At 48.5% G+C, this 23664-nt stretch overlaps 1 protein-coding gene across 1 annotated transcript; it reads right to left on the bottom strand.

Annotated features, from left to right (window-relative positions):
* Positions 1-5984: 5984 nt before the first annotated feature.
* Positions 5985-21434, bottom strand: ttc9b (tetratricopeptide repeat domain 9B). The gene is made up of 3 exons (XM_029255750.1): positions 20617-21434; positions 7400-7582; positions 5985-7054 (listed from the first exon to the last, which is right to left on the bottom strand). Exons 1-3 carry the CDS (start codon positions 21080-21082, stop codon positions 6960-6962), a joined length of 744 nt encoding a protein of 247 aa, XP_029111583.1. The 5' UTR covers positions 21083-21434; the 3' UTR covers positions 5985-6959.
* Between the last annotated feature and the right edge of the window lie 2230 nt (positions 21435-23664).

Genomic DNA, 23664 nt, shown 5'->3' with positions numbered 1-23664 from the left:
CCCACCACTGCTTCTGTGAAAGGCTCCACACATGCTGACCCTGCACAAGAGCTCACGGATAGTGGATGCATGGAACGGATTGATTGAAACCGCTTGTCCCGTACAGGGGTCGCAGGACGGGACACCAGTCCATCACAGGGCACCCCAAGCAGGACTCGAACCCTAGACCCACCAGAGAGGAGGACCCAGCCAAACCCGCAGCGCCATCACACCCCCCTACACAGAACTCTTACAGAGTATTTATTTAAGTGTTGCCAGGTTTTTTTGCTGAACCTAACCTGTTAAGAAGGGGAGGGTCATGTGTTTTATTCAGCTTTTATTGAGTATAACTTGTAAGAGGCAGCAAATAGGGTTAGGGTTAGAGCTGATGCCTTGGACCCCACAGGTTCAAGTCCCATCCCGCCTGCGGTACCCCTGAGCAAGGCACCTACCCCAGATTCATCCAGTAAAATTACCCAGCTGAATAAATAGGTAAAAAGCGTCCGCTAAACGAATAAACTGTTTACGTTTTTTATTCACGTTTAGTGAAAAAAAAAAAAGTTTCCTTCCCAAGATGCAGTGATTCAGTAGCTTCAACTGACCACCAGATGTCGCCAAATCAGCCAAGAACGTAATTTCCGGTTGTTTGGAGGCGAAACGCTTGTCGGGTCGAGTTCTAAATCCACATTATCTTACTGGTGAAGGACCGGTGACTGGAGGAGCGGAGTAGCTTCCCAGCTCCGGTTTCCGCCCATGGGGCTGTTCCGCCTTGCCCTGTTGTGAGGGGAGCTGTGGGCCGTGCGCCCTGGTACACCCTGCTTCCCCACAACAGGTGACTGAGTGGTGACAGCACACACTCGTCGCAGCCACATCTCATCTACTGTGTCACATTCACTCATTTAGCTGGCACGTTTCTCCACTTATAATGTTAAGGTCACAATTACTTACCCATTTATACAGTTGGGTAATTTTACAGGAGTAATTCAGGGTAAGTAGCTTGCTCGAGGAGGGCACAGCAGGTTTGGCTGGGTCCTCTTCTCTGGCAGGTCTGGGGTTCGAGTCCCACCTGGAGTGCCTTATGATGGACTGGTGTCCCGTCCTGGGTGTGTCCCCTCCCCCTCCAGCCTTATGCCCTAAGCTGCTGGGTTAGGCTCTGGTTTGCTGCGACCCCTCTTGGGACAGGCGGTTTCAGACGGTGTGTGTGTTTTACTACGGTCTTTCTGCGTGTCCCAGGGTCCTTATGATGATCTCAAACTGTTCTGTACAGAACAACACCTGTGACATCTCCTCTGTACAGTAAGAGGACCTTTAACCCCAGTGGGGAGGAAACCGGGATAGGATTGGACTGGGTAGCAACCAAAGGACAAATCATTATCCTGTATATATTATCAACACTAAGAAAATTTACATTTATTCCTTTAGCTGATGCTTTTTTCCAAAGCAATTTACAATGTTAAGCTAATTACATAATTACTCATTTATAGAGCAGAGCAGTTTAGGGTAAGTATCCTACTCATGGGTACTAAAGCCAGAGATGAGGTTTAAACCTGTAACCTTTGGATCTAGAGGCAACACTTCTAACCACTACGCTACCAGGTGTCCCCGCTAGTAAGTGCACTACTAGTCTGAACACGCTGTCCTAGGACAAAATCTCACACACACACAAACAGATACATTTACGTTTATTCATTTAGCAGATGCTTTTCTCCAAAGCGACGTACATCTCAGCGAAAATACAAATTTGTGCATTACATTAGGAGAAAGAGACATAGCTGCAGACATGAAAGTCTCAGGTGAACCTAGTTTACTTTCCACTTGATGTTCGTCGCTCGAGTAGGTGCATAAAACGCAGGATAGATGAATCCTGATAACCTCCTACAATGTTTTTTTTTTTTTTAATAATAAGGTACACAAACAAGCGTTCGCATACAATGCCGGAGTAGCGGCTGTGTAAAGGCTTGTCAGGGGATACAGAGAAAAATGTCATTTACGCACAGGCATGTGCACATGGGGACAGCACATTTCTATAACAAATGTGCATCTACAAACAATATGAGTGTGTTTTTGTGGACAAATGCATCTCTGCAACATTTTGTCACCTAAGCAATAGCGCACAGTTTCACCATCTCACACACACGCATCCTTATAGACTTTCCGCTTATACAGAGACACATGAACGAAGGCTCCTGCGCTGGAACGCACACAGACACGCAGTCCTCACACATAAATACACACAGATGCGGTCACCCCAAACACACACACACACACACATACACACAGGGACAGTCATCACACACTGACGCACTCTCTTCTACTCCGCTGCTCCGTTTGGTGGTCAAACCGCCGCTCAAACACTCTTCCAGACGCCAGCTAGTTACCTAGCAACGCCACTTCACTTCCATGGCAATGCTATTAAAAGCAACAAGAAAGAGAAGAACGATGATGAGGGAGGGCTGGAAGGAGAGGTGAGGGCCACTGGAAATGTAGACAAAAGATCTGGTGGTGAACATGTGTGAAGAAGCTCCACTCGACTGACCGCTTCTGAACATCTGCAGGCCGAACGGAGGTGCAACGAGAGGATTCATCCACCTGTTGTGCAGAAGAGGCTCGTGTGCAACCAGGTGTGCCACGAGGCTGAAAGAAACGTGAAAGACACACACACACACACACACACACACACACACACACGCACGCAAACAATCCCACAAGCACATGCCAGCAAAAGCCAGCACAATGGACCTAGAATAAGCCTAGATAATTTACATGCATACAAAAAATTACTCACAGATAGACAATCAGAGGCACCCACTCACACACTCCGCTCACACACTCTCACACACTAATAATAAGCAGAATGTATTGACAGGCAGCACTGCCTTCATCCTTTGTTCTCATCAGTCCGTAGACTGAGGTGTGACCAGTGTGGTCTGCTATTAGGCTTCTTCTCTCCTTCCTTCTCCCGTGTTTCCGATTCCCTCCCCTCCAAACTCCTTGTTTCCTCAGCCACCCCCCCCCCCCACCACCACCACCACCACCACCACCCTCTTTCTTTTTTCTCCTTTTCCCAGTGGGAGCAGTTAAGCTGGGCAGTCAGAAGTGACACACAGATTATTACCTTTGGAGAGCAAAGAGTGGTAGGGAGACACGGAGAGGGAGAGTGTTAGAGGGGCAAATGGAGAGGAAAATAGCAGTGCTGCAGTATCAGGAAAGGCTAACTAGAGTGCAGTTACACGGAAATATGGGACACGGAGACATGGGAGATCGGAAGGGGGTGGGGAGGGGTACGTGGGCCAGAGAAAGAGACGCTGCCTAGGAAGCGGTAGGAGCCATAAGAAAATAATCTGGAAGGAGGTATCAGCCAGGGAACTCCAAAAACCTTAAGATGGAACAACAAAGGTTTATTCTGCAATAATGTTTTCTATCTCACGTTTTTATTGACTGTTAGTGATTCAGAGCTGCAACAGCATCTCCGCAATGTGCAGTTTAGAGTGGATAAATGATTGGATTTCATTTGTGTTCGGGGCGGTGTGCAATGCAATTCCGGCACCGCTTGCCTGTGGTGTCAATTCTGCGGTGTTTGTGTTTGTTTGTTTGTGTGTGTTGTGTGTGTGTGAGTGGGTTTGGTGCAGGATATACAGAACATCTTGCATCTATAAAAATCCAATGAATGCACTGGCAGAAAAACTTTCACGCCAAATCACACACAACATCTGCATATCTGTTTATTTACTTTATTTCATGTTCTTCAAATGCCAATCCATAGCGCATTCCTAGGCTTGCAGTTCAAATGTAACCAGTTTTGTGTGTGTCTTTTCATTTGTTCTGTTCCAGCATCTTCCGCAAAAAAAAAATGTCCCTTGACACAGACGATGCCAGTCTTCTGTTCATCTGGAAGATTGAACTGCGGGCTGAGATCTGCTACCGTCCAAGCAGAGCTGAAGCTCTGCCCCTTCGAGTCCACTTTGCATCCTCCTTCTTCATGATGGCATCCCACACATCAGTGTTGTGGTTCCATTGCCGCGGCAACCATACGGTCAAGATTACAGCGATATAAACTTGCGCAGAGCTTACCATCATGTTTGAGACCTTTACACAACTCCCCTCCTCCCAGCTCCTTCTGATAAATCAGTCCTGTTAAATAAAGCTTTTTTCATCACAACCATTTTTGACAATAGTTTTAAAACCACAAAAAACCCCACTTGGACATTCAACAAACATGTACTGAAAGTGACATCAAAGCAAAACACACAGCGATTTACACGTCTACGTTTCTCGAGTTGTGCTTTTGTTGTTGATTCTTGCCCGGATGTGAACCGCGTCTGCAGGGTGGGGGGGGATAAGAGCTCCCGCTCCTCACCCAGATACGTCTGTGCCAGGAGTGACATGGCGTATGGCACTGGGACAAGGATGTGGAGCTGGACGGGAGCCTCTGCAGGCAATGGGGCCTCTCGGTTAGGGGGGACGGGGGGGCCAACGCGGAACCTGATCACCAGATGAGAGATGGTGCGGTTTGATCCACCCAGGCACGCCCAACCCCAGCGTGACCGCAGCGCCACTCTCTCCACCGCTCTCTCCCAGGCCGCAGAGCAAGAGAGTGAGGAGGAGAGAGAAAGTGCACAGAAGGGCTGTAAGTCGATGCCTCGGCTGGGGCTGTAGAACATCTCCGCAGCACGGGCAACACGGTCCCTCTGTTGGAGCGTGAGATAAATTCGCAGGACATTGGGCTTTGACGGTTCCAGCGGCTCTCCTTACTCAGCCCTCTGGACTTTGCTTTGCACCCCTTGAGTGAGTCAAACTCATATATTTAGAGTCCCAGTACTAGGTCACCGGGAAATGAGCGGATCCTTTTATTTTCTTAATTGTACATTTATTCATCCCAGTCGGACGAAGAATAACATTACAGGAAAGAAAGTTTGATCGAAGGGTCCATGACTAATGAAGACCACTCGCTACGGCGGAGATTCCCCGGACTTATGGAATATACAGCATGTACCTGCGGCGCGTTCCCCTCGATCCGGCCCCCTTGGGAGTTGGCGCTCGGCGGCCCGGCCCCCTGACCCATTTAGTAGTTTGTTAGCACACGTGAGGCGATGATGGGCTGCGGTTCGGGGCTCAGCGATTGTTGCCATGCAGCTCAGTTTTTAGCAAGAGTCTGGCCAACCGGAAGCAGATCCGTCTTCATGGGCTCTGCAGAAGTCCAGAAGAATCTAGTGATATGCGACAAGTACAGCTTTTTCTCTAAATTTCACAAAATCTGGCAGGACGTGGTGGTCTGGAGTTGGAGTAAAAGGGAACTTAACTGATGGTAAGACCACTACTGACACATGGCGGTGGTGGTGGTGGTGGTGGTGGGGGGGGGGGGGGGGTTATGCTGTCATCGTCCCAACCCCAGTGGAACCTGGCGCTACCACAGAGCAAATGGATCATAGTTCAGACTTTGCTAACGACTAGATCTATAGCTTTACTAATATAGACTCCCATGAACTCGAAAACTATTATTCTTATCATTATCAGTCTAAATACAATTCCTTTCATAGCATTATTATACTTTTACTAATAGTTTATCCCTTTGTGACACGGACAGTTTACATTTAAAATATACAAATAAAGAATCTCAAATGGCAAAGTTGAGTCGATTTATAGCGAGTGTTATTCAAATATCGCACACATTTCCGACAGGCAAATTAAAGAACAGTCTCCGATGTTAATAACAATATTTTCTGCACAGAAAACACATTTGCATCCTATGGCTGCTCACCGTTCCAGGGCAACTCGGTTTGCGTGATTACGGGGAGTAGCGGAGCGGAGCAGTAGATGCATTAAAGAGAGCATCTCCACCGTAACACTAATGGCTGTAAACTCTTTTCTCGGGTTTCGCGTCACTCAATAGGGGGTCGGTGACGTTCGACGGTCGGCCTATTCCACGCATTTCCAGGATAGGCGGCGGGCGCGAAACGAACACGAACCTGTCGACGATGGCATTTCCTTTTTTCTTTCCTTTTCTGTTTTTTTTTAACAGTAACATAAAAAGGTACGCGTACTTGCTTGATTACGGAAACAATCGGAATCGCGACGACGGCGTCATCCAGAACGCTGAGTGAAATCGGATATCGACGAAGAAACTACGAACACTGAATTAGCCCTTGAGGTCAAACAGTCCCGCTTGGACAAGCAAGTAAGAAAAAAAGCGGAAAGATATAAAATGAAAACAAAACCGGGCCGGTTTCTTTTCGGTATCAAAAAAGACAAGAGGCTACGTCGAGGAAAGGACCTTCACCCCCCCCCCCTCGCTCAAATAGTGGTATAGCCTGAGGTGGAAGGGGTGGGGCGGGCACTATTTTCTCTGAGTAGGTGTGGATTTTCCGTGAATTATAGTGCGGTTCGGCACAGTGCTGCGTTCTAAATCGTCTGGCCTAAAAAAGGACCGCGGCCTCTTTCGGTCGGCGTCGCGTCCTCCTCTCCCAAACCAACGCGGCTGATGGAGTCGCACGCAGGCGTCTCGGCCTCCCCTACGAACCCTGGGCCTCACTTCTCTGCTCAACTGAAAAAGAAAGGAAATTTACGCACGTGACATGTCTCTCGGTTATTTCCCCCGTCTTTTGCAGGCCTTTCCGGTTCTAATGCGTCGCGTTATTACTCTCGCGACCGTTGCTATTAGTGTTATAATAGTTTGCTTTCGGTACTCTCCTTTGTTTTTTGTTGGGTTGCTCATTTCATCAGTCTGAGCCTGAACAATAGTTCCAAAGCAAAGGGTTAGGAGTGCGTGTACGTGTGTGTGCGTGCGTGTCTCTGTCTGTCGGTATGATTGAGGGGATGGCGGGGGAAGTCGATGCGCTGCTTGTGCCCACCGCTGGGCGGCGCCCCGGTCCCTGGGCATTTGGGGGACAGGTGTTTACTGGAAGGAGGGAGAGGCGGGTAGCAGTCGGGGTGGGGGGGGACTAGGGTGGAGGCAAGGCGGAAGGAGGGGTGGGGCGGGGCGATTAGCCCAGAGCTTCTTTGCCGCTCTCTCGCTCCCGCTGGCCACTCTTGTTCATTTTCATCTCTGTCAGCTGGATATACCGCAACACATTAGTGTCTGAGAGCAATGGAGAAAGAGAGAGAGAGAGAGAGAGAGAGAGAGAGAGGGGTGACAAGGGTTACACTGGATCGCCCGTACAATCGCCATTGGATCGCCCGTACAATCGCCATCAGCACTCTGCCGGCAGCCCTGTTGTTCCACGTCTATTATAACAGTATGAACGCTTTACAGGTGGAGTCAGAGCCACAGTCAGGCCAGAGGCTCATTCGCCAGACAATCTCCTTCTTTTGTCCGTAACAGCTGACCTCTGTGAAGATCACCTCGGGTACGGGCCAGCTCGTCGCTTCCCGGCATCTCTCTCCCGAGCAAACAAAAGGAACCGTAGGTGTTGCAGCACCGTACCTGTAGGCTCACGGCTCTTGGCGTCATGCAGGTAGCGCAGGGCGCAGTCGTAGTCGCCCAGGTGGTAATAGGCGATGCCGGCGCGGTACATGGCCTTGAAGTGGTCTTGCTGGTGGCTCAGCACCTTCAGGCAGTACTCCTTGACTCGCTCGTAGTTCACCAGCTCCGACTGAAGGAGGCACGCTTGGACACAGGAAGGAAGCCTTGGTTAAGTCCCCCGAACACGGTCGTAAAGTCAAAAGAGGGCTGAAAACCCCACTGCGGTAGGGGGCGGAGAGACGAGGGAACCCATTCTTTTTGTACTGGCGTACTGGAGTAGGAAGGGGAAAGTGTGTGAGAGACAGACAGGTGGAAAGAGGGTGTTGTAAGTACAGCTCACTTTAACATTTACGGTAACGATGTGACCCTTGGTGCCGTAGCTGTGGACATCCGCGGGCGTCACGGTGCTCATTGCGCGGCACGCAAGCCGCACGTGCGGTTGAACGACACCGTGAAGCGTGGGCCCTGGCAGTCCGAAAGAAGGCAAAATCATTTAGGACACAACACAACCACACGCATTGTCAGAAACCACTCATCCCATATGGGGGACACAGTGAACAAGAGCCTAACCCAGCAACACAGGGCATAAGGCTGGAGGGGGAGGGGACACACCCAGGACAGGACACCTTCCATTGCAAGGCACCCCAAACAGGACTTGAACCCCAGACCCACCGGAGAGAAGGCACAGGTCAAACCCGCTGCACCATTGCGCTACCACACCCCCCCCCCCCCTCCCCATGACTCCACCATCAGAGTCTTAAAAATTGTGAAGGAAGTATCAACAGGGCGGCAAAGTGCATTAGGACATTATATTAAAGGAAATGAGTAAAATTAAAAGGGAAAGAATTTTAAAGTATGGTTAGCTATTAGTGCAGAACAAGACGCAGCTCCAGCCGAACTGCGGCATACCGGATTCTTTTAAAGAATAATACGGAGTAGTTTTTATACATCTCACATTTAAAATACAACGGACGCTGCAAACGAAACAGAACACAATACATGAGACAGAAAAATTCCATTGTAATGCTAATTGATATTAGAACAACCACTTTCATTTTTTACTGCGGCATGTTCCTGCATTTGTTTAATATGCTTTCTGAAAAAAATAATAATAACTTGGTGCCCTATAAGCACCTTTCCTTTTTATCGGTTTTACGAACAGCACTGGGTCACAGCAGCATCCAGGTGGAGAGTACCCTGAGAAACTGCAAATATGTCCATCTACATAGAGCGAGGGCTCAGGGTCAAAAGGTTACAATTTATGACAAGTATGTAGCACTTTCTTATAGTGCCTGGAAGGGTGTCCGGACATTCGGGAATTTTTCACAATTGTCTTGCAAATCAAATGTCAGTTTATCAAGTGGGAGAAATTTAAATACTTCAGCCGTCCACATATTTATACAGGGACTTTCTGGTGTAGACCATAACATTAAAATACATACTGTCAGAAGCCGCTTGTCCCGACAAACCGGAGCCTAACCCGGCAACACAGGGCACGGGGGACACACCCAGGAGGGGACACCAGCCCATCGCAAGGCACTCCAAGCAGGACTCGAACCCCAGACCCACCACAGAGCAGGACCCAGTTAAACCCACCGCACCACCACACCTCCTGTTAAAATACCCTTCTTGCCAAATATACAAGACTAGTTCACCTACATACCATAACATCATCGAGAAATGTGCTTGGATTGAGATTTAACAAGAGAATATTTGGGGAGAGGGTGCACATTTTTATGACATACATAGTGTGAATGTGCCAAAGTAAATGTCACAAGAGAAGGCAGCACAGCCCGAGTGTGGAGAGCAGCAGACTGCAGTGAACAGAGAGGATTTGCACTGTTTAGCAGAAAAGACAGAGCCCGTGACCAGGAAAGGCTTCTGACGATGTCCCTCCTCACTGGCCCTGGCCCTCTGATCGTGTGCTAGCAGCACTGCTCCTCTAAGGCCAGGATTATAGTACACTTAGTACTATAGCACAGCGCTGCCATCTGAACCGTCTGCTTACAATGGGACCGCAACCACGTTCAGTCGGAGCCGCATCCTTTTTGCCTGAACGTGCACCTCTTTGTTCACTAAATCACATCGCGCGGATAAAGCTGTCGAATAAATGTGCGAAAAGTGAAACCGCACACTGGCTGGTGGCACTGAAAAGTGAAAAGACATGAGCAGAATGCAGCCGAGGGCAGATTGCACTTTTACAAAGAACCGGTTTCTATCAGGGGGCCTGGAGCCTCTGTCTGCTGATGTGTCCGCCAGTTGGTGCTCCAGATAGCTTCAATTTGGAGGCTTTGCAGACTAATTGGACATTTGTAGTGAGTTTTGTTTGTTGAATGACAGATGACAGCCAAAGTCAGGATTTAATCAAGGGTCTGGAAGATATTGCAGGGATAAACCAGAACTGCTCAGACTTGGAGATGCTACTGAAGTCCCATGGGGGTCCAGCAGACATAGATTCTGAGGATATCTGTAAAGCAGCCTGAATAGGGTGCTGGTTAAGTGATTACCTTCTAAACTGCTCCAGCAGCCAAGGAGTAGTGTACATCAGGCTGTAGTAAGCCGCTTGCAAGGGAACAGCGGCGCTTCAAACAGACGTGCCCTGAAAAAAGCAGGCGGCTCACCTTCTTACATTCATTTTGCATGAATAAGATTTTGCGAATAATCCCTGGCTTCATAATCCAGGTTTTTGGCTGACACAGCAGCTCTCGTCACGGCGGCTCGTGCAACTTTTGTTTTTGCTAACAGGCGAGTAGAAAGGGTAATGGCTTTACACTGAGGTTTACACGACACCTCTGCCTGAACACTGCAGGTTTGATATCCCACGTGGGGATTCTCAGAATGCGTGAAAACGGAAATAGATTGTATTTCAGAATAGTCTACAATAATAATAATAATAATAATACATCCATCCATTGTCCTACAACCGCTTGTCCCAAGGGTCACGGTGAGCCGGAGCCCAACCCGGCAACACAGGGCGCAATGCCAAAGGGGGAGGGGACACACCCAGGACGGGACGCCAGTCCATTGCAAGGCATCCCAAGCAGGCTCGAACCCCAGACCTGCCACACACTGGGCATCGACTGAACCTACCACAATAATAATAATAATAATAATAATAATAATACACAAATTAGTAATTGACGACATAGCATGACACACCTTTACCTGCCCATTCCACTCTGGCACGTTTCCTGTGACCCCTCCCTCAGCATGCTCTGATATACAGACAGTCCTGTCAGGAGTGATTAGCTGGAAGCAAGCATGAGTCAGGACTGAGAGACCAGAGGGGGCAGGAGTGGGGGGAGGAGCAGGGTCCGTGGAATCAGAAATGGGGGGGCACTGGCATTATGCAAGGAGACATTTGTGTAGCAGCGCCTGTCACCTTCCCACAGCTCATAGCAGAGAAACATGGGGGGGGCAGCTGAAAGGGCTGGCAGTTCCGTTGCACTTTTAGTTCTGATTACATCAAAGGCAAAGCTAGTGGAGGGATTTAGTAAATGCAAAAAATGCAAAGAGAGGAGAAATGAAGGAAGGCAGAAAGAAAGTTATGCGCAAAGGGCTTGGTTTGTCAGATGGAGAGCACGGAGAAAAAAACAGTCTGCTTCTGCACTGCTGCTTTGCGAATTCCCAGTACCCTATGCCACCATATAGAAACATAGGAATGTATTCAAATCAACATCACAAGAAAGGACAACAGACCAGAAAAAGCTGTCTGATGTTTTTATGACCTTGCTTGAGATGCCTGCCTGCTCTGTCAAAGGTTCGAGGCTTCGACACCCCAAAGTCAGTGCTATGAGTAAAGCTGGATTTGACTCACTGTATAGGTCTTTTTTTAACATACACATTGTTTTCTAAACAGAGAAGCCTTCCAGAGATAAATGTGTAGAATTGCGTGTCATTGGGCCTGTCTCCTTTGCATCAGAACGGCAAGGTGCCGATGGGGGAAAAAAAGAATTAAGGCAAAATGTATACAGATCAGGGGCGCGGTGGTGCAGCGGGATTGACCAGGTCCTGCTCTTCGGTGGGTCTGAGGTTCGAGTCCCGCTTAGGGTGCCCTGCGATGGACTGGCGTCCCGTCCTGGGTGTGTCCCCTCCCCCTCCGGCCTTGTGCCCTGTGTTGCTGGGTTAGGCTCTGACTCGCCACAACCCCGCTTGGGACAAGCGGTTTCAGACTGTGTGTGTGTGCATATGGATCATAAAAAAATCTGAAAAATAAACTTATGTGGAAGAAATAGAACTCAACAGATACGTACAGCTAAGTGTTAAGCCTCTGTTCCATGAGATGGATTACATGGCACGTTATGTAGTACAGGCATACAGGGCTGCGACTGGTCACATGGGATGCTGCACACTACAATACTGTAGTACACAGACACAAGTTTGCAAACTAGGCTCTGTTTGGCCTCTGAGACTGCTGAGAAGGGAGATTCCCAAATTATGCAGCCATCCATCACCCCATTGAAGTGTCGATAAGATAACTATCCATGTCCACTTATGTCCTGACCCTCTTTTCCATCTCTCCCGTTGTCCTATCCCACTGGAACCCTGGAAAGCTTTCAGTGGATCCAGTTTCTGCCTCTAATGGCTTAATGGTCGTTCCAACTCTCTTTGTGCGCCCCCTAAACCGTCTGTCTCACTTACGCCGTGCTTGTTGCCAGGCACAGCGGCTCACAGCAGACAGAAAAACAACAAGGCATCAGCGCAAGGCTGGGGAGATGAGGTTATGCAAGAACAGTTGCTGAGTAGCGCAGGGGGGCACGCCAATGACAGAGTAAGGTCGAGCCAAAGAGGGAAAGGGACGCTGACATGCTGCCGGCTTGTATACATAATACTAGTGTACAGAACAAAGTCCAGGACACTTGTTGAGTGGAGAAGAAAATCCCCACCACAGTGGCAAAGTGACTCGACTACCAACACGCTCATTGTGGAATGGACCTGAAACAGAGCCATGCAGCACCCCAGGGGAAGCATGCAAGTAGGGGAGAGGTTGCAGGTCTGTGTTGGGGAGCCTCCCTACCAACACAACCCTAGCAGGTATGACCCATGTGTTCCTACCGAGCCCTGAGAGGGGAAGAAAAGGGATTTAATGGATATGCAGTGGTTGCCAGGAAGGAGCAAATGGAAATCTCAAATCAATTAGCAGAGTAATGATGACCACATGCACTACAAGCTGCTAATGTGTTAGGGGCACAGGTCTAGACTCTTTCAGCGCTGCGCTTGTAAACTTTCCTCCTTGTGGAAGAGGCATGCGGAATCAGGATGTGATACAAGACGCAATGTCCGGATACGAAGATTTGATATTATGGGTTATGAAGATTTGACTGCAGAATTACATGTGTGCTGTGGGGGGGGGGGGTATAATATTATCTAAGATGCCAAATTGACTGTGTTCAAAACACTTGTCTCTCTCTTCAAAGAAAGGGAAAGAAAATTTTTCAGAAACTTTAATCTGGAATGGGAAGTCATACTTGAGGAATTGAAAAGCATCAGAGAGCGAATGATGGAGACAAATAAACACGAACGGAAGAAACTCACTAAAATTGATTGTGACGGGTCCCTCACCCCGTGCCTGCTGCTACGCTTCCAAGGCCTGATCTAAGGAACAAATTTTCTCTCTTGCAAATAGTTTTCTGACAAGTCAAGAAGTTGAGGCGCTGCTAATTTAGGGCTGGTCTTTGCAGGCGGTGATTACACTCCTGTCCATCTTGCTGAAATTAGTTCTCTGGGAGCTTAATGGCAGTTCCAGACGCACATCAGTTTTGCTGACATCTGGCCCCATCCCCCTCCAAACTGCATCTTCACCCACCCCGATGTAATCAGTGCCTCCACCTTCCCTTTTAACCCTTTCTCCCTCAAAACCACTCCACTCTTGATAGGCTTTCAACAGTTTAGACCGCTCTGATGCCATCTTGGGGATTACTGCTCCAAGGATGTGCAGTATACTGGTGATGCACTATACCATCTATTCACGAGCCTCATATACTTCATGCAGTTATTGTTGTACTTGCATTCATTTAAAAACAAATACATCAAATTTTACCCGACTTTACCCCTTCCCCAGCACTCCAGGAGAAACAGTTGACATAATCAGTTCACATTCTTCATATACCCCTTCTTGATTCTTGATTCTCCTGCTCCCATGTGTCACTGCTCCCAACACACCTCCTATTTCTGTTCACATTTCACACGCTGCGATGGTCCGACGTGTAGAAGGTGCCACTGGTCAAGCAATGAGCAAGATGGATCTTCTACTAAATTGACCTGTCACACAAAGCAAGTCCCGAATGGCGTGGAGCTCTGCGGGCATGACGAATCGTCCCCTCGTCTTTGAAAGCCTTCTCTGATTGCTTGGTTCTCCTTTTGTTTGGTTCTTTTGTTTACATGTTCTCCCACACACATTCCATGTTATGTCCTCAAAGGGAAAATTTCCTGGATCCAGCGTATATTCCTGCGCCTGCTTCCTTGCAAATTCCTCAGCTTCTTCCTCTCAATGCCTGCCTCTATTTCTCAGGTTAATAGCAGTCTACTCAGCATTGCCTGACTCTTATATTAGCTTTAGTCATAAGCAAGAGGTCCAACAGAAGAATGCTGTAAAAGGGTATCACTGGAAATGGTATATCAGTTCCGGTGGCCTCTTTATCTACCATCAAAACACACCATCTCATTGTAATGCCACAATGTGGGGACCAGTCCTTGTTTTCTCTGTGTCCCATCCAAACCCTACCCCACCCTACACAGGGACTGGACTCCATGAACTTGACGTACAACTGAGCTTGCTGATTTATGCCTCTGGGAGTTGGTGCATGCTCTGCTGCCCCCTCCCACTCTGGCGTCGTCAGTGCGACCGTCGGATTGACGAACGAGCTGCAGAACAGGTGTCTGCACAGTGCGCCTCTAATTGGCGCCTGTGGACTGCTGTGCAGCGCACACACCCCTCAACATCCCAACCTCAGAATCCCTCCTCCCCCCAATACATGTTTTTCACCTCCTTCATCATGGTTTCCCTTGTTAACACCCCATGCTGCTTCAGCCGCTGTCCTGGGAAACTGCTGTCGTAAAAACTTGCTCAGATTAGCACCACTGGAAAAAAAAAGGTAAGATGCAGACAAGCAATTGTCCTGTCAAACTGTCCAGGGCCCGGGAAGCCATCGCGTCTGTATTTTATTTTAACGTGCATGAAATATTGATGATTTCTCTTTCCCGTAAACCTCCTCAGTCTTCCGAACAAACACAAGTCAGCTCTCCAGTCAATGCCTTCATTTTTCATGAGGATGTGGTCTTGACACTTGGCCTCGGTGTTAATGTTGAAAATGACCTCATCCATGTTGGCATCATCATTATTCTGCCCTCTGCAGTAGGTAAAAGGCCAGTGGTCATCATCACCGTTGCCTTAGCTGGGAAAGTACATGGATCCACCGAGATGTAAATCACAAAGGTAGTAAGGAACATGTGCTTAACAACAGGTAAAGAGGTTGTTGTCATCATCACCATGGTTACTGCATATGCTCCAAGTGCATCTGCTGAATGAGCCATCGCTTGTCCTCAGCTGACCTGCTGTTTTGTAAACTGCACAGTGTAATCTATGAGGCTTGGGAAGCTGGAGGACCAGGGTGTGTCTCTAGGGAAACGCTGCACTCAGTGAGAGGGACGTCCGGCTGTCCAGACACACCACGCCCCAATGGAAGCAACCACATAACATGCAGCCGCATTGCGCAGCGGCGGAAACAACTCTGACTGTGGTCCGTAACCATATTTATTACCACTGAAAAAATAATACATGGTTCACCACCGCATTCAAAATATATGAAAGTGGCAGCATGACATAAAGCTGCTGTGCACAACAGTAATCTCTATAAAGCTCCTGAATGCAGTACACCACTATACTAAGATGTAAACTAACTGTAATTCCACAAATTGTACACTGAATATTTTTATTTGCAAGAGTTTAAATTCTTTGAATGTTATTTTAGTATTAGGCTACAAATACATTATGCACTACTAGTATCTTTAAATTATTACAACTAGGGCAGGAAAAGTACTTTATTAAGGGCAGCAGGTAGCGAAGTAGTTACAGCTGTCACCTTACAATCAAGTTTGAATCCCATCTCCAGTAAAAATTACCCTGCTGTAAAAATGGGTAAATCGTTTTAAAAGTTTAGCGTGCAAACCCAAAAGGTAAGTTGCTTCTCAGAAAAGCAACGGCCTGTCACGTCCACGCCCACAACTCAACCGACAGCACCTGATTCTGCTCCAGCACCTGATTAATGGCTCACCCTTTAAAAGACCCTCCTCAGCCCCCACACCTTTGCGGAATCTCGTCAGAGACAACCGCCCTCCTTCGTGACATCCAGCGCACACTCAACCCTCGTTCTCGGTTCTCGTCCTCCGGTTTCCGTCCCTTCGCCTTGTTTCCCGACCACGTCCACGGATCTTCGTTTCAACGCCGGCCGCCGATCAACCGACTCTTCGCTTCGTCTCCTGACCTTGCCCACGGATCCCCCCTCTGACCCCGACGGCCGATCGACCGACCATTCGCCTGTCCCCGACACCGAGAACTTGCCCGATCCCCTGAATCCAGACGAACGACTCCGCACTTGGGCCCCGCCGTCCCGGTTTTCTCAGCCCGACATGACACGGCCAAAGGAATAAATGATACCAGCCTTTTCAAACATCAATACAAGGCTTACAAAGTATTTATTTACTCATTTATTTAAGTTTGGTAAAACTTGCATCTTTTCAAACATTTCTATTTTTCCTTATGTGTAAAAAAGTGGGGGAATACCAAAACTGGTGAGTCCTGCGAATTACAAACCCATGAGTCGGCACTGTTTGACGGTACAAGTCATTCATTGCACTCGGTGTCTGAGCGCTGTCTCTTAGACAGCTCTTCTCTCCTATGGTAACACAAGCGGAAAGCAACATTTCACATTACTTTAAGAACTATACGAGAAAACCGTTAGTCATTCATCAGACTCGGGCCATTGACAGAAATGCAAAAAAAAAAAAAAAAAAGCGAGCTATGAAGCGTAAACAAAGTATTGCACCGTAATCCGTGTTTCATCGCAAGCCATTACAGTGCACTGTCTACAGCACATGGACTATTACCGCAAGTACAGTGTGTTCTCACTCCTCGTTTGCAGCCGTATGGGGCGTCCAGTTTTCACAACAAGGCCGTTTCTGTACAGAATGTAGGCCTGGGGGCTCAGGGACAGGAACGGGGGGTCGGTTTTCTCCTTTCTCTCGCTCTCTACGTCCCGCATCCTTGTTCTCTCTTCCTCTCTCGCGGCCGCACCGTGCGTATGTTCATCATGCCATTTTTGGGGGGCATCTGTTTCTGCCTCCGAGTGCTATGTTGTAACATTTAGCTGGAAGCCAAATAGAAGCCTTGCCGCTCGCCCCCCCGATCTCCCTCTCCTTCTCCCACTCCCCCTCACAACCACCTGGGCTTTGTTCACTAGAATGGTAAGAGCACTTCTGCCCTCCCAGAGCCTTCAAACATGGGGAGCTTTTCAGTTTATCTCCTATCCTCCTACGTACAATGAAAAAAATCACAGTGGAAATAACTGCAATTTAAAAAACAAAAAAAAAACAACTAACTATATTGTCCCTTCACCAAACATCCAGAAGATAAAATCTAGGCTTTTCTTCCCCGTCCTCTCTTTTTTCTCTCTACCCACATCACGCCACCCGACACACGGAGCAGTGAATGGGGCAGGGGCCAGAAAGAGGACTGTGAATGGGAGGCACGGTACAGTACACTACGATGGGGCTGGTGCCGAGCGGAAACCGATGCCAAGGCCATGCCATCTGCAAACCTGGCACTCGCAAAGACTCAGTTCGAGCTCCCTGCCCCCCCCTTCTTCTCCACCTCCTTCTCCTCCCATCGCGGCACGCGCTCCGTCAGCTCCTCGACGTGGGGCATTTCTGGCAGCGGATGAAAAAAGAAGGACTTTGGGGTTTTCCTTTCATCCGAGGGGCTGCGAAGTTCACGATAAGTTCACGTGATGCCGTCTGCTCGCCAGCGAGAGTGAATATATAAAACCTTCACAAATCAGCAGTAATACTAGTGACAATAACTGCCAGCTGGGATCACATAAAAATTCAGCTGAGATCATATGAGAAGTCTGTTGCTGGGGAAAGGGAGGTGAAGTCTGCCTAAGTCAAACTGCAGGTGGTGTTGGCAAGTGGGTTAGAAAATGGCGGGGTGGATTTATAAATGTATGTTTCGGTACATGTGTGATTTTAACTGCCTGTGGTTGTGCGAGAATAACTTAGTATCTTACAGAATTAGGGTATCCGGAGAATAATGGGAGAAGATGCAGCTATGCCACCTGTACCTTAGAGGCAGAATGAGCCACGCTCACTGTTTGCCTAAGGGGATACCTTGTGCGTTGGAGGAATGCAGTCATACCCTGTTTATGAGGCTCGACGTGCTTTTCAGCAACCGGCGAGTGAGTAACATTAATTTCGTAATCGTCATTGTCATTACCATCAGCTGGTCAGGCATGTTGGACGTAGCTGTCTCAGCAGATTTTGAGCACTTTTTTTCCTTCGTTTATTCTCATTTGTTGGTCAAGGTCTATATTTAATTTATGTGTATGTGGAATTACTTCTGAATGGCCTACTTGGCCAAATGCACTCGAAAGAGAGCCTGTAATACTGCGGAGCTGTACATATTTTTTAATAGAAATAAGTACAGAAATGAAAAATGTAAAAAGCTCTTTGGTGTTTGTCAAGGATAGGATGGGGGGGGGCGCGATGGTGCAGCGGATTTGGCTGGGTCCTGCTCTCTGGTGGCTTTGGGGTTCGAAGCCTGCTTGGGGTGCTTTGCGGCAGACTGGCATCCCTTCCAGGGTGTGTGCCCTCCCCCTCCAGACCCAGGGCCTGTGTTGCCAGGCTATGCTCCAGCTTGCCACAACCCCACTTGGGACAAGCAGTTGTACACATTGTGTGTATGTGTTTGTCAAGGGATCTCAGGAGTTTGGGTCTTTCAGTGTGTGATTTGTGCCCTAGGTGAGCACAGTAACGTAATGCAGGGCTGTGACCCTTGGCTCAGTAACCTCCGATCTCTGAAATGAAACGTGTCAAACAGCAGTACAATCCACTCATAGATACAACACACCGCCTCTCAGGGAGCTTGTCAATGTCTCATCAGAGAATAAAAACAATATTAAAGGAATTGTATTCTTTGGTACTTTTTTTATGAAAGGCAAAAAATGGACAATTCATCCTGTTACGTGACACTCAGACAGATTCAGGCGCCATATTGTAATTTGGGTCCTTTCTTCCTTCTTTTCTCTCTATCATTACCTACTTAATCTCACCACAAAACGTTTGCTCCGAGACGGCTACGCATAAAAAAAGCAGCAATTTATCTCTTTCTGTTCCCACTTTCTCTCCTTCTTTATTTTGTTGTGTCTCCACTAAACACTTATGTTCTCCTGCTTCCTCTGTCCCTCCATCTCTGTCACGGTACAATTACTGCACCTCACTGAGCGCAAGATCAATACGCTCACAGAAAACTATTTATCATCTTTTGTTGTTTATGTAATGAAAAAAAAAATGTGGCCAGTGCAGAGTGAAAAAAATAGCAATGCGAGTAGTGGACAACGTGAGAGCTCTCCCACACACATAGCACTGTCACAGTGGGTATGACAGGTCACGCAGAATTCTGACTGTCACTCAGCCGCATCTTCCCGTGTCCGAGTGGCGCTCTGTTACAGCTGAGACAAACGGAAACACAGGGACTGGGTGCCATTCATTCCCTCCCTGTTGTCCCCTGAGACAGTTCTCTCTCCCTGCCCATTCTGACTCAGAATCCATCAAAAGAGGCTCCCCTAAACCCTGCACATAGCGGTAATAATGCAATTTTGATAATCTGAAGGATGAGAGCAAAAGGGAAGAGGTCTAAACGACGCCACAAGAATCCCATGCTGATGGCACTGATTGTAAAGCACTTATCTCCTTCACACCTCATTGGCCTTCCATGGGACTAAAGCTGCACAAACTGTGAACTGTCAGCCGAATGCCCCCTTCCCCCTGCCGCTCCCGAAAAAAAATTAAAAAAGAAAAAAAAAATCAACTGACCGCAAGCCCAGCACGACACAGGGCACACAGTGTGACTGCGATGCAGCCAGAGGCTTGTAACCAACCTTGCTCTTCTGCTTCGCACTGACCACCCAATTGAAGCGCAGCTCCCTCGCATTCTCGACATGACAGGTGGCCATTTGGGGTCAGGTGGCTGCTGTCGGGAAGCCTTTGGAGAACCAGTGTCAGGTGATGTTGTCTTTATGCAGAACCTTTTCTTTCCGGCTTTTCAACCTTCGAAAAACACCTCACTGCAGAACCTATATATATTTTTTAATCAGGGAACATGATCGGCGTGGAAATGTTCTCTCAGAATCCCCGTAAGAGAGAAGCAGCATGCTGCGATCAGAGGGTATTACGAAAACATTATGTGCTGGCGAAACGCAGCCCGCGAGCTGAGGGGGGTTGCGTTATTTCAGTCCCATCAATAGCAGATGAAGTTCAACCCGGGGAGGTCACCTAACCAGCAGGTACCCTCGCCAGCTGACCGACCTGATGGTTAAAGAACCTGCTTCACCCTGACCATGTCACAGAGAAGGACACAGGCACAAACAGTGACAGAGCAAACCCAGGAGATCAGGAAACAAAGAAAAGGGAGGCAGAGGAGAATTTAAAAAAAATAAACAAATGAAAGTGCTGATCAATTAATCTCCAATCTCAGCGCATCCGTGGATTATAAGGATGCGAGGCACAAGCAAATACTGCACCCTGAAGGTAGCCTGGTCAGTGACTTACGATCCGTGACACCGCCGGGATGTGACTAACACTTGGAAGCACGTTAAATAGCGCAGAAGGACGAGCTCCGGGCTCCGCGCTCCGGGCTCCGCGCTCCGCGCTCGCGCCACTCACTGCGCTGCTTGTGCAAGAAATGGGCTCTTGTTATGTGTCACGACGAAGGGGAAGGTGGAACTTGTACAACAATATCGGCCTACACTCACTGCTCACGCCGATCTGCTGGAATGAACAATGGCAGAGGTGGGGAACCCGGGCCGGGGTCCGAGAGCGCAGAGCGCGGCATTCACCGAACAGCAGCAGCAGCAGGCACGGCACGGCTCCGCTGGAAGAAGGGCGCCGCTGCTGCGCTGACTCACCGGTGAGGCTGTCGTAGCACTCGATCTCCGTGCTCTCCACGGCTCGCTGCTGCTCCTCGGTGAGCTTGGCCGCCGCTTGGTTCAGCAGGTTCACCTCGGAGCCCGTGGTGCCCTCGGCGACGTGCACACCCTTGAGCTGCAGCAGAGCCCGGTGGTACTTCCCGATCGCTTCCCGGAATTTCTTCTCCTTGTAGCACCGGTGGCCCTCCAGCTTAAATTCCACCGCTTTCTGTATCTTCGCCTCCATCTCCAGCTCCGCGGCGCCGGCACGGCAGCCCACTCCTCCTCCTCCTCCGCCGCCGCCGACGTCCCCGCCCGCCGCCGCCGCCGCCGCCGCCGCCAGGCTCCGACCCCCCGTCTCCGGGTAGCTCTTCAGGCTCTTGATCGAGTGCTGCTTGGCTTCCATGTCCCTCAGTGCGCGCGACAGCACAAAGCCATGCTGCTCCGGCACGAGCGTGCTGTGCATAAAGGATGCGAGGCGAGAGAGTTGGACGGTTTCAGCGACGAAAAACGGACTGCTGCACACACACAGGACACCGCGGCGCGCATTCAAGCGAAATGCGAATAGAAGCGAATCTCCTTCCTTATTTGTGCAGAAGAGATGCTCCGAGCTTGGATTCGCCTCTCTAAGATATATCGTCCCTAAAACCGGCACTTATCCTCGCGCTGGACGGGCTACAGCCGCTCGATGCTCCGCGCAGAGAACGGTGCTGTGCGAAGGGCGGCCGCTCCGATCGTGTTCCCCCCCCTCCTTCTTCTGAGCTCGAGCCGCCGGCACGCGCAGCTTCAGCACCACGGACAGTGAACTCGGGCTCGCGCGCGCTGCATTGTGGGAACGGCGGAGTCGTGCGGCGCTGCTGCATCACGAGCGCGGCTTTCGCGCGCGGCCCCGCGCGCCGTGGCGCTCGTGAACCGCACAGCAGTGCGAGCGGAGCTTCGAAAAAAATGGCACAAGTAATATACACGGGAAACGAGAAAGCTGAAGAGAAAGAAAAATAGAAAGAACGGTTGTGATAAACTGTACTTGTGAGATACATGTCGTGGGGTCTAACAAGTTGACTGCTACCTTTTTTATTATCATCATTCGTTCTCAGTTTTATTCAAAGGTGATTCACGGTGCTAGATGATGATCTACTTTAGAAAGATTTGTCCATTTACACAGCAGAGGACTGTTAGGGGAGCAATTCGGGGGAAGTATGATTAAGCAACAGGACATGGGCCTCGAACCAACGACCCACCTTCAGATTACAAGTATCCAGCTCTGAAGGGACAGCTGGTAGAATAGTGGTTAGAGCTACTACCTTTTGGACCCAAAGGATCAAGGTTTGATTCCTTTGATTCCACTTCTGGCTGTAGTACCCTTGAGCAAGGTACTTACCCTAAATTGATCCTGTAAAAAAGTGCCCAGCTGTATAAATGATAAATAAGTGCAAGCTTATATGGGGGGCACGGTGGTGCAGTGGGCTTGGCGGTTCCGCTCTCTGGTGGGTCTGGGGTTCGAGTCCTGCTTGGGGCGCCCTGCAACAGACTGGTGTCCTGTCCTCGGTGTGTCCCCTCCCCCTCCAGCCTTGTGGCCTGTGTTGCTGGGTTAGGATCTGGTTTGCTACAATCCTGCTTTGCACAAGTAGTTTCAGACTGTGTGTGTAAATTATAAGGTTATAATAATTATAACTTTAACACTGTAAGTCACTTTGGAGAAAAGCATCAGCTAAATGAATAAATGTGAAAACTGACCTGGCTACTTTGGCAATTCATTGTAATCAGTTTAAATCATCCCTTTACCTAAGCAGTAGCTAAAATATTTTATAATGAAAAAATAAAGAAAATTATTCCAATTAATTGACAGAAAACTGAAACAAATCAGTTTTGCATAGAATGTGGGACTATATTATTGGATTGCAGGTTGAGAAAAACACGCAGGGGTGGGGTCAGGACACCTTGTTGTCACGTCAGGCCGAGAGAACCGGGACGGAAAGACTCAAGTGCGGAGTCGTTCGTCTGGAGTCAAAGGATCATGGAAGTTCTCGGTATCGGGGACAGGCGGAGGGTCGGTCGATCAGCAGTCGGGGTCAGAGCGGGAATCCACGGGTGAGGTCAGGAGACGAAGCGAAGAGTCGGTTGATCGGCGATCAGAGTTGAAACGAAGATCTGTGGACGTGGTCAAGAAACAAAGCTAGGGGTCAAAACAAGAGAACGTGAACTGAGAACTGGAGCTGTGTATGAGCAAGGAGTCACAAGGCAGGACGGTTGTCCCTGACAAGATTCTGCATGTATGGGAGCTGAGAAAGGTTTTTTAAAGGGTGAGCAGTTAATCAGGTGCTGGAGCAGAGTCAGGTGCTGTCGGTTGAGTTGTGGGCATGGACGTGACACTTGTGTGACCCTAGCATGTAGAAGCTGTGTTTAAGGACCTGCTGCTGTAGTTTTCCCACCTGGACTCTCTTTACCAAGCTGGACAGAGTCATTGATTCTGACCTTCAGTGGACATTTACCTGGGACACCTTTTCTAAATGTTCTATACGCTCATATTCTTTTGATCTATGTCCACTGTAAAGCTGCAATACTTTTGCAAGCAGGAGCTAGAATTTTTATCTGAGTGATGTTTTGGGCGTGCACTCATTTCACTCTGCTTTCGCCACACTGTTTATACTGTATAATGCCATATGAAGAAATATTCATCAACTGAGTGATACTTGTAATTTTTAGCACCTGCTTGTGAGTTAGGAGCATCAAGTACTCACTTAATTTGATACCCAAATAAAGTATATAGATATGTAAAAAATTGAAAATGCAAATATGTTTAGTCTAATATTTGCAGATAAAATTATTTTCAAGTTTTTACAAAAGGAAGCCAACCATGCCGGAGCAAAGTTAAAAACTACTGCAGGAGAATGATTTTCCCCAAATACATGTTAGGTGTTGAGAACGTTCAGCAATCAGAAGGGTGACCTGAAAGGACTGCAACTTCAAAATTGCATTACTACTATGATGAGATTTGTTTCTTAGCTGATTAGCTGATTTATTATAATGAATTTGCAGCTTTATCCATTT

Source organism: Scleropages formosus, chromosome 10, assembly GCF_900964775.1.
Source record: "Scleropages formosus chromosome 10, fSclFor1.1, whole genome shotgun sequence".
Classification (NCBI taxonomy): Eukaryota; Metazoa; Chordata; class Actinopteri; order Osteoglossiformes; family Osteoglossidae; genus Scleropages; species Scleropages formosus.
The sequence above is the reverse complement of the archived record's forward strand: the minus strand, read 5'-3'. Positions and strand labels throughout refer to the sequence as shown.